Raw genomic sequence first — 14,669 nt, 5'->3', positions numbered from 1 at the left:
TCCTGCTGCATGCCTTCCCCCCAGCTCCCTGAGCAGCAGTGCCTGTGGGTGGGAAGGCAGCACAGCACATACAGCAGAAGAAATCGATCTGGCATGAGGCTGCATCGCCCCCTTGACAGCTATTAAGAAAATAAATAGTCCTTGCTTAGCCAAACCGACCTTTGTAAGAGAGCAGCGCGAAGCGGCCAGGGAGTCTCAGCAGAGGTTTCCATTCCTTGCTGTGATGGTGATCCCTCTTCTCCTCACTTGCAACCCAGAGGCAAGTCCCTTCCCCATGCCTCAGTTCCTCGTCTGTAAAAAGCTGATACTGCACTGCCTCCCATGGACATTCCTATGATTTTTGCATTGTTTTCATGACAGGCTTGACAGTGTTAGAGAGGGAAGTGGGAGCTTGATTTAAATACCTGCCCTCTGTCAGACAGAGAGAGTAGAGATGGATCAGGTTGGCTTCACCACAGCCTAAAGCACTGTCTCCCTCTTGTGGGTTCATGCCCCCGGATAGTAAAGATGGACGCTCTTGCACACCCCTCCTGCAGCCACCGCCGCTGCTTCCTTTGGTACCCCCTTTTTGGCAGCAATTGGCAGTCAGGGGAAAACCAGTGGTTGGAGGGGAAGGTGGGGGGAAATCATCATCAGCAGACAAAGTATGGGGAAGTAAGAGTGGCTGAAGTAGAAGGGTGCCACCGACTGCTGTTGTGATCTGCAGAAAGGAAACCTGTCATGCCCCCCTGGCCTAGAGGATGGGCTTGGGGAGAGAAGCCCTGCAACAGCTGGGCCAAGAACCAATGTGCCACCCACAAGCAGACCTCCTCGTTCCACTGATCTAGACCATAAATAGGCTTTGGTCACCATTATACTTCATACAAGTCCCTCCTGCAGTACTGGGGGGGATCCTACCCTGACTAATAACATTCTGGATAATCAGCTTTTAAAATTATCCGCCCCCCTTTTCTCTGGGCCTGGCTCTGCTCACCGGCTTTCTTGTATCCAGGTGACCCTTCACGCACCTCTCCCAACACCCACAATCCCAGGGCTTGTCTAGGAGGTTATCAATCCTCATCTGTCCTCTCCCCACCCAAATTCTCCCACCTGCTCCAGCCCTAGCAGACTCAGGGGGAAGGGTTGTGAATCCCTCCAACTCCGGCAGATCCAGATGTTTCCTTTGCTCATTCCCATCTCCCTCAGGCCACAGCATTCACATCTCCTCTGCTTTCACCTGCTCATCTTTGTCCCCACCCTTCCTTCCTCTGCCAAGAGACAATTTACCAGGTCTCAGGGGGCAGTGTCTCCTCTCCAGGTGCTGCTGGGGCCAGAGCTGTGCCACCAGCTCTTCCCTGGCCCCCCATGCTGTTACTGGCCTCGTCTTCTCTGAGCATGGAGCAGGGGTGGCAGGAGATGCGGCTGCCGAGATGGGGGCGCATGCATTCGTTCATACCATCGCCAACTGTCATGGAACCCCCAGGCCCAGCCCCGACAGCCCCACGCCAGGCCGTCCTGCTGCTCCAGCCAGGACGGCTCCCAAGCAGACCTGCCTCAGCATGGGCAATACCCTGGGGCCAGCTCTAGCTCCTCAGACAAAGGCCTTGCCTTCCCACAAAGTGGCAGGGGAGATCGGAGGGACAGCTTCTGGAAACCTATGACCATGTCACCCATGAGATCCACATTTGTGGTCCAAAAAGTCTGTTAAAAACTGTGCCTGCAGCAAAGAGCCAAGAGGTAACAGGTGCTTAGCATAGCACCTCAATGAACTAATGACTCCTGTCCATTTACAATGCTATCTGCTGGCCTTCAGGTTCTTCGCACTGGTAATGACATCACCTTAAAATGGCTGAAACAGTAGGACAAAACCCCATATGCTAAACAAATAAATAAATAAATGAACTAATTCTGGCCCCAGGGCACCCCCTGCTTTAGCAGGCAGATAGATCAGGCTACTAGTCTGTGTCCATCTCTGCTGCTGGCAAGAGGAAAACAGCATCTTTTCAGAAGGAGTAGGAGGGGAAGAGAGAGAGAGTGTGTGCATGCATGCACGCGCACGCGCACGTAGGCACAGATGTGCACAAGATCTCTTGCAATGGTCACACCAGTCTGTTTTTGAGAATAACAGATCAATCGCACTTCCTTTCTGGCTCATTTGTGGAGAAACAGCCCTACTGTGGGCAACCAAGTTGGGCTTTCATTTCCCCTTTGCTCTTGAATGTTAACCCCTTATTAATTAGAAACATAGGGCTGGCAGGAACCTCCTGGGCTACTACGGACAGTTCTCTGCATTTGCAGGCCACCTGAAAATCACCATCTCAAAACCTCATGCAAGCACAAGGTACAAAGCTAGAAATGAACATCTCAGCAGATCCTGAGGCTCAGTTTATTTTACACACTAAGTCATTTGTTCTGGGCCCAATTCTGAGAGGTGCTGAGCAGCTGGCTAGCCCAACACCACCCAGTGAAGTCAGTGGAATGGCTCCTCCCCCTACGTGCAGTTGGAAGTAGAGCTGAAGCCTGGGGAAGGGGGAGGTATCTGGGGTCTTTGAACTCTCTTGCTGATGTTGGACAGAGCCCTGGACAGGGAAGGATGGTTGGTGCCCTGCATGATATGGGTGCGTCTGCAGCCATATGGTTCTCATGGGCAGAAGCCTGCCCCTGGATGCAGGCCAAGGATTACTGTGGACTGCCCTAGAGGCAGCTTGTGTAGGGGACTCTAGGGGGGGACCTGGGAAAGGAGCAGTGAGGGCACTTCTAAAGGGCTCAGACTGGCAGCACTTAGCAACTGAGAAGGAGGCTGTGTGGCGTTTCTTACTGCAGTGTGTGAGATGCATCTGACAGATGGGTTGGAGCTTGTCAGTGGGCAGGGTGGTGGGAGGGGGTGAGAGCTGGGAGTGAGTTACACCACAAGACTGCTTAGGATACAGGATGGTTTGCTGCCCACCATAGGGAAGGTATAGCAGCTGGGAGACAGGATAGTCCAGAAGCATCTGCTGGCCAGAAGGAGGGCTCCCAGGTGGACAAAGGGACTCAGTAAGGGTGGGTCTTCACGGAGGGTACCCCAGGTGAAAGCCTGGTGATCAGATCCAAGTGACTGACATAGGACTGGGCAATTCTGTAGGCTGAGAAGTGGGTGGCTGCTTGCCAGAGAGAAGTGTGTTGTTAGCAGGGGATGTCAGCAGTTGGGAAGGGCTGCAGCCTTTGTACTTTAGCCCAGGTTTTCCCCTGTCCCCCCTCCACGCTCCCCCACCACCACCACACACACTACAGCAGCTGTCACAGAAGGCTGACTATGCAGTAGTTAGCACCAGGGCAAAAGGGACTACCACAGAACTACTACCCATGTTGGGATTCCCTCTGCTCAGCTGGAGTTGCCCTGGTCCTGTGCACACCACTGCACCGACAGTGTCAGTAATGTCAAGGATGCCTATAGCAGTGTCTGAGGGAAAACTGGAGCTCACAAGCAACCCATTTACACACAAGAGCAGTGCAGCTGGTGGCTGGTTAGCTGATCAACGGGGCAGGTCCTGTACTAACCTCCCAGGAAGAGCCGGCATCAATCAAGGGGATTCGGAGGAGGATGGCTCACTTTCACCAGAGATATTCTACCATTCAAATCTACCTGGTTCAGGCTCCTGGAGGCTTGCACCAGGCCTGGCCTGTGTGCATCCCACCTGCCAATGATCTGGACTGAGTCCAAGGTAGTCCAGCACCCTGTGATGGCTGCTGTCCTTACAGGGCTGTCATCCACATCCTGCTCTCAAGAGCTCTGCTGGTGGGAGGTACCTTTGGTCACTCACCTGATGATGGAGGCCAAGGGCATGCCAAAGCTGTCCTCTGAGTGGCATGGGCTGTGCAGGCCATTATTTGCCTTTCTCCTTTGCTCTTCCTCCCTCTCAGTCCAGGGAGCATCTGTAGCAGAACTGGTTCCAGAGTCTGGCTCCAGGTGGGCCAGAGGGGCAAAATTCTCCTTAATCAGCTTGACACTGTCTCGGATCTTGTCCTGGATTTGTGGGGTGAGGGTTGGGAGGTCAAAGGTAAAGTAGGTGCCATTGGTACGGGCAGGGGAGGAGAGGATGTCAATGGAGTCGAGGCTGGTGTAGGACGTCCCCTTGGCCCGGTGGGATTCCATGATGCTCTCAAAATGCTTGCTGAACGAATCCATGCCATCTTTGGAGAGGCTGTGTCCCAGGAGGAAGGGCACAGGTGACTTGAGCAGACCCTGTGCATCTCGATCCATGACCCTGGGTGAGGGAAGAGAGAGATCTGCTAGTCACTGAGGAGACAGGAGTAATGGCAGATTGCCCACTGAATTAAGTTCATCGGCCCCTGAAGCAGGTACTTGGGAAGGACAGCATCTCTTCTGACTTTCTCCAAGACCTCACTCTAAGGAAAAGCCACCCCAATTAGTCAGGTCACTGCAGTTCTCCAGGCTTGTTTCCCCATTAATGCAGTGTGGGCCTTTGTTCCTTTCTGGTCGTTCATCCACCTAAGCAGCTTATGAATTGGCTACTGCTCCAGCTACCAGACTTGGGGCTAGATCCAATAAAGGACTTAGGGACCTAAAGCAGGACTTAGGTGGAATTGAGGGGCCTAAATCCAAATTTGGGATCCTGAAAACCACTGCTCATCTGTCATCTCACCCTGGAGTCGCCTAAACTCACTAGACACTTCCCTCTTTGACCTGCAGGGTCCCTGCTCCTCTGCAGGCCCAGAGCAGCCCCCCTGTGAGCAGCTCAGCATCTGTCTCTGGGCTGAGCCTGTTCACAGTCCCGTTGCCTATTTCCCCATGGGGCCTGTCCTGGAAGATCTGCCCACAGACTGAATCTCCACCCCAAATGCATTGCGACTGCAGAAAGTGGGGGCTCATCTTTTGTATAGCAGCCTTGTGGTCAGAACACTTTACAGAAGGGCCCTTTCAAAAAAGAGGCCATTGAAATGTAAATTCACTCTCATCACAATCCAAGAAGCCTCCACTAAATCAAATTAACAATGCCCTTATCACTTCATCACCAGAGTCCATCTGGAGCACTGCAGGCTGCACCAAAAGCAAGGATAGTGGCTTGTGAGAAGGTACCATATATGGCAGCGCCACTGGTGCCTGTGGATCAGGGATCCCCCTTCTGGGGGAAAGGTCAGGGATCTGGGCTAAACCCTCATGGCGAGACCACCTGGTTCAGGTTAGGAAATCACAGGGAGGCTGAATGGAGACACTACCCACACAGAAGGATTGGAATGGAGAGGCTTCATCCCCAAGTGGGGGTGGGGGGGCTGAAGCTCATGGGGGAGAAGGCCCAGGAAACATGAGGATGTGGACCAGGGGTGGGCAAAATGCAGCCCCTGGGCCAGATGTGGCCTGCCAGGCCATTCTATCCAGCCTGCAGGGCCCCTAAAAAATTTAGAAAATTAATATTTATCTGCCCCTGGCTGCCTGTCATTCAGCCCTTGACGGCATGCCAAAACTCAGCAAGTGGCCCTCTGCCTGACATAATTGCCCACCACTGGTATGGACTCTAGTCTGGGAACTGATCATAGGAGAAGAGAACAGATTACAACAGCCTGGCTTCAACGGTACTGTCTGTGCCCTCACTGGACCTTCATGGGATGTTGCTATGACCTCACCCCAATGACACCTGCTTCAAAAGCCGAATTAAATTCCAGGCACTGCAAGTAGTATCCAAGGATGGTTTAACAAGTGGTCTAACTAGCCACAGTATCTCTCTGTACTGCATCCTGCAAAGTGGTGATAGGGGCAGCACACAGTACTGCAGATGGAGTCACATACAGATGCAACCCATATGCAGTCACAGTATTGCCTCCTGCTTTGTATGCAGTTCCTCTGATAATGCCTGAGGAACTGGTTCATCTTTTATTCAGTTCTTCTCCAGGCTGCTGACAGCAGTGCTTTTCCACATTAACCCCCAAAATTTGTCAAGGGGCTGGCTGATTCTTTTATTCAGCACCTCTACCTTACATTGATCTTTGACCAAGGCTAATGAGAAGCATGTTATTTATTACCACATTAGACCAGCCACTGGCTCATCTTTCTAGTATCGAGTTTCAACTTTGACTTCCCTGCATTTCTCTAATTCCAACTATTTTTGATGGAAATCTGTGCCAATTTTTTGTCTACTTCCTCCTCCAGATCATTAACAATATATGCAGTAGCAATGAGTAATAATCATTTCCTGTCTTGAGGAGCAGACACTCAAGCAGGGCTGGAGAAGTCAAAGGTATTATTCAGTATAGTCTGGCTCTATGTCTCTGGGTATGTTTACATTGCAGTCACTGTCATTTATCTGCTCAGTGATAGATTTTAACTATTCTTAGCTATACTGAGTTTTGTAGACCAGACCTATGTCAGCTAGCTATGACACTGTAAGCCTCCTGGATAGATGATGTTATACTGGTATAAAAGTGCTTTGTACTGCATAGGTAAGCTTTTCCTGCCCATGGGAAGCGTCAGAACACTGTACAGATTTTTACGCTGATTTAACTGCATCTGCACTGTGGGTGCTGTATGACTTCCTAGTAGCAGAACTTCTTTAACCCCTTACCAGACTGAGGACCTGAGATGCTCTCTGATCTAGAGGCCTCCTCTCCTAGCATATTCTTGTGGCAGGGAAGCGGCATAAGGCCCCCAACAATTTTGTTTGGGTATACAGAATACAGGGAGAGCCCTGTTTAAAGCTGTGTCAGAGGTAATGTTTCTTTCAGAGGGAGTAAGAGAGATCAGCCAGAGCTACAGTTCCACACCAGCCCCATGAGGAGAGCAGCTCATTCTGGCCCCGTGTGTCAGAACAGCAGCATTGTGCTCTGCCAAGTACATTCCACAGCATAGTTTTTCCTGTCCTGAGATGGTGCTTTGATATTCTCTGTGGCAGTGGTTCTCAACCTTTTCAGACTCGAGGCTCCCTCCAGAACTTTTCTGAGTTTGGCAGCACCCCAGTGGAGAATCACTGTTCTAGCACGGTAGCTACTTATTTCTGTTTCTTGGGCACACAAGCTGCCTGTAGAGAGTGGCTGTAAAAGCCTTAATTTGGTTGCAGCTGTGAAAGGGTTAACATAGCATCTGGTGTTGCAGTGGTGGGGGGAAGGGGAAAGCCAGGCTTGGAAGAGAATCCTGACCCTGGCCTAGCAGCATCTGTGGGGCCACAGCTAACAGGAGCTAACATCCCTTGGTGATCCTCTGCTGAACACAGACCCCTACCACCACTCTGGCACCCTCTGCCTCCATTCCAGTGCCCTCCCCATGGTCAGTACCCAGCGCTGCTGCCTGTGCCCAGCCAAGGTCAGCTGGAATGGTCTCCTGTGACCCTGCTTCCAGGAGGGAGCATTTTGAATGGACTATGGGAGGATTAGGGAGGGCTGAGGCAGGAGGAGAACCTCCTGTAGCCACTTCCCAAACTGCCCAGCATGCTCCTGCTGGAAAGGGACAGTTCCACACAGACCTCAGCACCTTTGAAAGGGTCTTATGGCACCCCAGTTGAGAACCACTGTACTATAGGCTCCACTCCCCTGTAGCTAAGAGAGCCATAGGATCAATTCCTTCTACAAACCTACGCCCTAATCCAAACCTCCTTTGGTTGGATCAATGTGAGGAACCTCAAAGACTTCAGTGGGTTCTGGATCAGGCCCTCAGCCCCAGCCACCTTGTGCTTTGCCTTTCTACTCTCCCCTGCACTCAGCCCAATGTGCTTCCTTTCCATCATTCCTACCTCCCTGCCCTCTATTCTAACCCTCCTCTCTCCATCCTCCAATACACTATCACATTGCCAACACAATGCTTGGGAGGGTGGGAAATGCACACAGGTTAATGCTACTACAAAACAGAACATGTACACAGGGCTCCTTGCATTTCACTAGTGTTTCACAAGCTTAGTAAATTCCTTATACTAAGGCCAAAGGAATTCTTCACTGAAATGCAGACAACTCTGGGGTGAAGCACAGCAGCTTCTTTACAATACACAAGAACATTACATGACAACTTAGGATGGGGAGTAATAAACCCTGTATCCCTTTCTTCTGAAAGCTCAGGAGGACACTGTGGAGGAGGAATATAGCTGTCTCAGTTGGTAGCTAGCCTGGACACCTGAGTTAACACCCTTACTTGCTAGGAGAGCCTTAGGATTCCAGTTTACCCACACAATCTTTGTTCTAGGTCTTATTCTAAATACAGCTACAGCAACTCCAGCGGCATCGTGCCCCCTATGGAAGTGGAGATTGATGCAAGACCCTCCAGTTTTTCAGCAGTTTACTATCTGAAGGTTCACCATGCACAGTCTTATATAGTTTGGAGAGGCTCACAATCCCATTGTACCTTACCGGATGGTACTAATAGGCTACACGTTTCTGGCATGTGAGCTCACCCAGCAAAAAGACATTCTGTGGTAGAAATGAGTGAGGAAGTTTAAAGGAGCTTTTTTCCTCTACCAGACACTACCTTGGTCCCTCCCGAGCAAATTCACCTGTCTCCGTTCTCTTGCCTTGTTGCTTCAAACACCTCGTCATCCTCATCCACCTCTTCTCCATGTTTGCCATTCCTCATATGCTTCCCATTGTGCTCCATGGTGCCCTGGGGAAAGGGGTCTTCAGGTGCACTGTTCCTTCTCCCCAAAGTGCCAGTGAAACTTGGGTTACTCTCGCTGTCCTTCTGACTCTCAATGGCTGAATCCACCTCGTCCTTCTCAGCCAGAATATCATCAATGTTGGTCTCACGATAGCATCTCAGAGGCACCAAGTCCAGGTCTGTCTCTGAATACTTCACTGTTCTTCTTATAATTCCAGTTTCACAGGAGCCTGGGTTCTTGTTGCCTGAAGGAGCCATCTCTATTTCCACCTCTACATGACAAAAGCTGTGCTCAGCCATGGACTTCTTGGGTTCTGGTAGCAGCAGGTGGCTGGGTTTCTGAAGGGGCTCTTTGAGGGAAAGCGATTCAGGTTTCTGAGAGGAATTACCTGGAACAGAGAGAGCCCAGAACATTTACATGAACAGGCCATGACCCATTTCTCAGAGAAACTCAACCTCTGTTTTACATGAGGGAATGGCATCTGAGAGGTGGGGAGGCCCACTACTTCCCAACGTTACATATGAGCAGCCCTGCACAGGCCCAGAGAAGAGGGGAGCGAGAAACGGGAGGCAGAAAGGAAGTAATAGGCAGTACTCAAAGAGAGACATTTCTAGTTTTGCAGCCATTGCAGCTGTGAGGATTTAGGGCAGTTAGGTGCATCTAAAGCTCTATGAACCGGGTCCCCCTCAGCCAGCAACCCCCAAAGCACCTGGAACCCTCCTAAAAGGAAGCCAAGAGTGAAGCCCAGCCCCCAGTGGGTACAGAGTCACTGTAAAATCTCATTCATAAGCACAGAGAGGTTTGTATGAACAGATTAATGGTAGCAGAGGTGTGGGTCTTAAGTGAGGGACTAGTTATTTTGAGCCTGGGTTTTATTATATCAGCTTGAACTACACAGTTTCCATCCAGCTTTCAGATCCCATGCCCCAAAGTTTGGAGGGACAGTTGGGGGCTTGGGGTGGACTGTGACAGAGAAAAGGCCAGCCCTAGCATTTAGACCTGGATCTGGTTCCAAGTTAATGACAGCCCTAGTGGAGGGAGAACTCCCTTCCCCAGCCCCACTGCTCACCACAGGGGACCATTTACCTGTACCTGGAGAATCTAGAGAGCCATAGAAGAATTCCCACTTGGCCTTTGCAATGCGTTGGGCATGGGCTGAGGTCTCCCGGGAATATGCCCATGAGCCCCCCTGCAGGAAAGGGAGACAGCATCAGTGGTGAGATCCCTGTGAAGTGTGAAGAGTTGCAAAGCAGAGAGGTGGCCTCTAGAGGCAGAGGGACCAGCTCTCCCTTAGAGTAACTCTGTGCAGTACCTGGTAGCATGGCTCCATGTTCAGAGGACTCCCTAGGAGTGCTGAGATGTCCTCTGATGGTGTCCCAAGCCCATTGGTGAGAGAACTGAAGATGCAGTTGGAATTCAGGGAGTGGGAATCCCTTCCATTGCCAGAACCACTAGAGGAGCGCTTGTCCCCGGGAGGCCTGCTCCCAGCCAGGAAAGGGTCTGATGCAGAGGACTCTAGTTTCAGCTTCCGACTCAGGTGCTCATGAAACTTAGTGTTGTGGCTCAGAGGGGTGTATGTCCCACCAGGAGTCCTGCTCCCAGGGTTAGACCCAGGCAGCTCGGCTGTCAGTTGGAGGTCCTCGTTCATGGTCTGCTTGATGCCCCTCTGAGGTGACATGGCTTTGCTCTGCCGGGAGACCTGGATTTGTGCTGCTAGGCAGGCATTCTCCTCTCTGCTGGAGCTACAGCGGATGGCCTCCCCAAACTCCAAGCTCCTGCTCAGGCCACGGGCACTCTGCTCATTCTCCCTCCGGGGCTCAGCTGGTGGGAGGCCATTCAGGGTTTTAACACTGGCTTTCTCAATGAACCGGAACGTCACCACAGAGCTCTGTCCTTCAGGGGCAGATGCCACCAGAGGGGTGCGACTGCCAGGTGATGACAGCGAGGGGCTTGGCCTGCTTCGCAGTGGGGTGCAAGGAGCTGTCACTCGTCCGGTGCTTGAGCAGTTGCCGTTGCCAAAGGGGCCCGTCTCCAATGCCTTACGGACCAAGGAGCCAGTGCTGTTATACATGCCCAGCTGGGAGCGCCGCGCGTCGGGATTCAGACCCTTGCGCAGTAAGTGGATCCTGCCCGCATTGAGATTGGGGGTGAGACAGCGCGGGGGGCTGTAGGTACCATATTCAATGAAGTTCTTGGCAGCAGGCAGCCAGGGCCTGCGCTCCACTTGCGGGGATGACATGGCACAGTCTCCATCAGGGCGGAAGCGCATGACCTCCCCAGCCTGGGCCATCCTGCTGGGGAAGGGCAAGGCGTCGTCAGGTCTGAAGCCAGAAGGGGTGGGGCAGGAGGGAGGAGAAGCTTTCCCAGTGCCTGCGAGACGAGGGCTGGGCTGGAAGGTGACACATCCTTATGCGGCCCTGAAATAGAGGCACAAGCTGTGAGTTAAGGGCATGGTCAAATATACACAGAGAAGGGAGAGAGATGGTTGGACAGGGCAGAGATGGAAACTACCTTGAGTTACTCCTGTACAACCCAGTTCACCTCAGTCAGATTGTACTGGTGTGAATAAAGGCAGAATTTGGTCTGGGTGAGCAAAACGAATGAATAGATAAATAAAACCCTGTGAGGTAAGGAGACAGAAGACAAGAACTGGCCACTCAACCTGCTTGCCCAGTGTTGGTACATGCCTGATATATACCTGGATATTGAATCTGGTGATTACCACATTACACACACAGCAGAGCTGGGCATCTGTAAAAGACAGAGCAAGGGTTTTAATGAAAGAGGCTGGGAACATATGCATACATTACTGAGAGGAGAGAGGGGCTTCTGGGCATAAGGCAGCCTGAGAGAAAGGCAGTGCGGGGTGTGACTGTCCCCTTCAGTATGCAATATAAGTGGCACAGGGCTACCATGAAAAGGAGTAAGTGGACCCCAAAGCCAGTGGAGGGATGCAGTGCCAGCATACAGTGGTGGCAGAGGTGGTGGTGGAGGCACAGTGCCAGACCCGTGTGAATGAAGCTGTGTCACTAGGAGCAGAGCTGCCACATGACCCTGTGTCCTTCACAGAGAATGAGTCCAGTCCTGCTGCTCTAAAATTCATCCCCACCAGCTGAGCAGGCTGCCACAACACAGCCATAACTCAGGCACTGCTGAATATCAAGCACTATCCCCCCTCCCCTGGCAGGAAAGGGCAATAGGAACAATTCAACAACAAAGGCAGCTTCTTTCAAAGAGCTGGATGACCAAGGCCATCAGCAGGCAATCTTTTACTCATTGTTCTGCACCATTTGTTTTGTTAAGCAGCCTGACGTCCAGCACACCCAACACTACTCCAGTCCTGCCTCTTCCCAGGAGTCCACCAGGATACAGCTCTGAAAGGTATCCAGCATCAGTGACATGGCACTGGTGACTCAGACACCATCCCTCCACTCAAGATCATCCTAGGGCATAATCAATCACTTTACCCATCACAGTCCAGACTGGGAAGAATTGTCTGAGCCAAGTGAAAAGCAGATATAGAAGCCAGATTCTGGCCATCTAACACTTGTACACTGTGCAGGACCATGGCCTTGGTACAGGCCAGAAGGCAGCAGCAAGTGACAGAAACTAAACTCAGGCCTGACCACTGTATGATCAGCCATCAGCAGATAACACACAAAATCATATAGGTAATGGTGTGCCCAGTGGGAAATGGCACGAGCCCTATGCCAGGCCATCTCATCCCCGCAAATCACAATGCCCCCCCACAGACTTTGACAGGACAAGGTGGTAGGTGCTACTGCGTTCTTCCTTCCTGAAAACAATGCCAGGAGAGGAACCTCAAATCTAAGACATCCTCATTCAAATTTCCTCGTCAAACAGCAGGAAGCAGTGGCAGGACTGACTGATTGTGTGCTCCCTTACAGACCAGCACAGACTAAGGGACTGACTGATAAAGGGGTGCATTGACACAGGGTTAGTGGTGGTGGTAAAACACCCACACACTTGACATTTTGGGAGATACCCGCAGGCATATTGACAAGGCTGTGGTTGCAAAGACCAACAAATTCATGCCACCACTTCTTTTCCTCTGGGATTTTCACTAGCATCTCTGGTTTAACCCAGGCTGCCAGTCACACCCTGGACCTGACTTATAGCACTGTCTTGAACAGACCATCACCTCACTATGGCCATGGCCAGAGACCGTCCTGTTCCAGGCAATAAGAAAGGCTCATGGAACCTAATCTAACCATAAAGACTACAACACCTGCTAGATTGTTGGGGACTCCACCCACAAGATGAGGAATTGAGGCCCTGGTGAATCATCATTGTTATAAAGTAAGTCTAACCATCTACACACTGGTCGCTAAATAGGCCCTTCCCCATCATCCAACATGTTTTCTAACACTCTGAGTCTGATAAGGAGAGAGGAACATCCACGGAAATTCTGGCATCCACGGAAATAAGAGCTGATACAGACATAACAAATGCTTTCTATGGTGAGGCTGTATTATAGAATAACAGACCTTCCTTATCAGACTTCACTGAAGTCACTAAATCCTGCCTCGGGGAACTATCTATATGGTAGGACCCACTTCACCAGCCCTGTGCGTCACCAACAGCCTGCATCGGAGCTGAGCACCACATACTACAAAGAGCTATCATTTCTGAAGGCATACAGTCTCTGAAAGCCTTCACACACAGCACAAATCTGTTCCGTCTCTACTGCTTTACACACAGCCTGTCTGCATTGCCAGAGGCCAGTGCATTCCCTTCTGAAGAATATCTGGACATCCTAAATGAAGCTTAGCCCAAAGTTTAGCAACCCGACTCAAGTCTCCTGGCTAATGTATCAAGTTCACAAGCAACTGGTACCGCTGCTGACCAAAACAGCCCATTCCTCATTAAGAGAAGGGTAGAAATCTTCCTTTCTTCCTTCACATATACAATAGTCAAACCAACAGGAAAGAACCCTGCCCTGGATAGATCAGTCCTAGTCAAATACTGCCCAGAATCAAACTTCCCATTCCTGAGCAAGCTCAGAGAAAAGATAGCCAAAGGCCAGCTACTAAACTCAGTGAACAGAAGCCAACTTTCTAGAACCAGGACGATCTGAACTTAGGCCAGGACACAAAACTGAAACCACCAATGTGGCACTGATGGAGATTTCCTGCTGTCAGTGGATAGAGCAGGCATCCACTCCCACCTTTCTGGATCTCTCTCCCACCTATATCAATTGTGGAATACAACTTTCTTACCTGAGAGAGAGCTGGTAGAATTTCAGGGTAAATGCACTAAAATTGTTTGGGTCCTACCAGAAAGCAGTCATAGCAATATGCGCCTCTATTACCAGAGCCTCACATGTGGAATCCCACACAATTTTCTGCAGTCCTGTTCTTCAACCCCATGCAGCCAACTAGGTGAACTGGTCAAATGGACTTACATGTCAGAAATATGCAGAATGACATGCAGTCCTCCTTATCCTTCACCACATACAGCTATGCCTCTAGTAGCGAGATGGCTCACTGCTTGGGTGCAATCGGTCCAAGGATGAAGAACCGCTGGTTGAAGCTGGACTCAAGCAAGACAGAGGTGATGCTGGTGGACAGAGAGAAGCACTTTAGAGAGTTTTTCACCAGGAGATAACTTCCTGAGTGCATGACCTTGACTCACTGATTCAGTTTATAACTTAAGAACGCTCCTGGATTTCTTGATGATCCTAAGCTATCACATAGCAACATCCACAAGTCATGCTTTCTATCATAGCCAGGTGGTTAGCAAACTATGTCCTATTCTGCTCAAGGACTCATTGCCATGTCTTGGCTAGAGTAACCTAGTGCAGTATATCTGGGCATGAAGTCTTTAGGACTTAGGGAACTCAAACTAATGCCACAAGGGAAAGTAGGCTGAACATTAGGAAAAACTTTCTAATTACAAGGATAGTTGTGGCAGAGCACAGGTTGGGCCTTCGACTTTAAGCGTTTTCAGGAAGGCTTTGCATAACCAGCAGGTGCATTTGGGCCCAATTAAATAGTCACATGACTGAACAGGGGCCACTGGATTGGAAGAGGGCTGTTACACCTCAGTATAAGCCCGTGATGTAGGAGCAGAGCAGGCAGTTACACCTACGAGCTA

At 50.8% G+C, this 14,669-nt stretch overlaps 1 protein-coding gene across 1 annotated transcript in view; it reads right to left on the bottom strand.

Annotated features, from left to right (window-relative positions):
* Positions 1-14,053, bottom strand: part of PSD (pleckstrin and Sec7 domain containing) — a 72,654-nt gene extending 58,601 nt beyond the window's left edge. Inside the window, exons 1-6 of the mRNA XM_006014796.2 lie at positions 13,978-14,053; positions 11,251-11,303; positions 9,865-10,969; positions 9,639-9,741; positions 8,451-8,940; positions 3,783-4,226 (exon numbers count right to left, since the gene is read on the bottom strand). Coding sequence (XP_006014858.2) covers positions 3,783-4,226; positions 8,451-8,940; positions 9,639-9,741; positions 9,865-10,842 — 2,015 coding nt within the window. The 5' untranslated portion in view covers positions 10,843-10,969; positions 11,251-11,303; positions 13,978-14,053. The remainder of the gene's footprint in view (positions 1-3,782; positions 4,227-8,450; positions 8,941-9,638; positions 9,742-9,864; positions 10,970-11,250; positions 11,304-13,977) is intronic.
* Positions 14,054-14,669: the final 616 nt, after the last annotated feature.

This window comes from Alligator sinensis, unplaced genomic scaffold (genome assembly GCF_000455745.1).
Source record: "Alligator sinensis unplaced genomic scaffold, ASM45574v1 scaffold264_1, whole genome shotgun sequence".
Taxonomy (NCBI): domain Eukaryota; kingdom Metazoa; phylum Chordata; order Crocodylia; family Alligatoridae; genus Alligator; species Alligator sinensis.
This window is presented reverse-complemented; position numbering and strand designations above follow the sequence as displayed.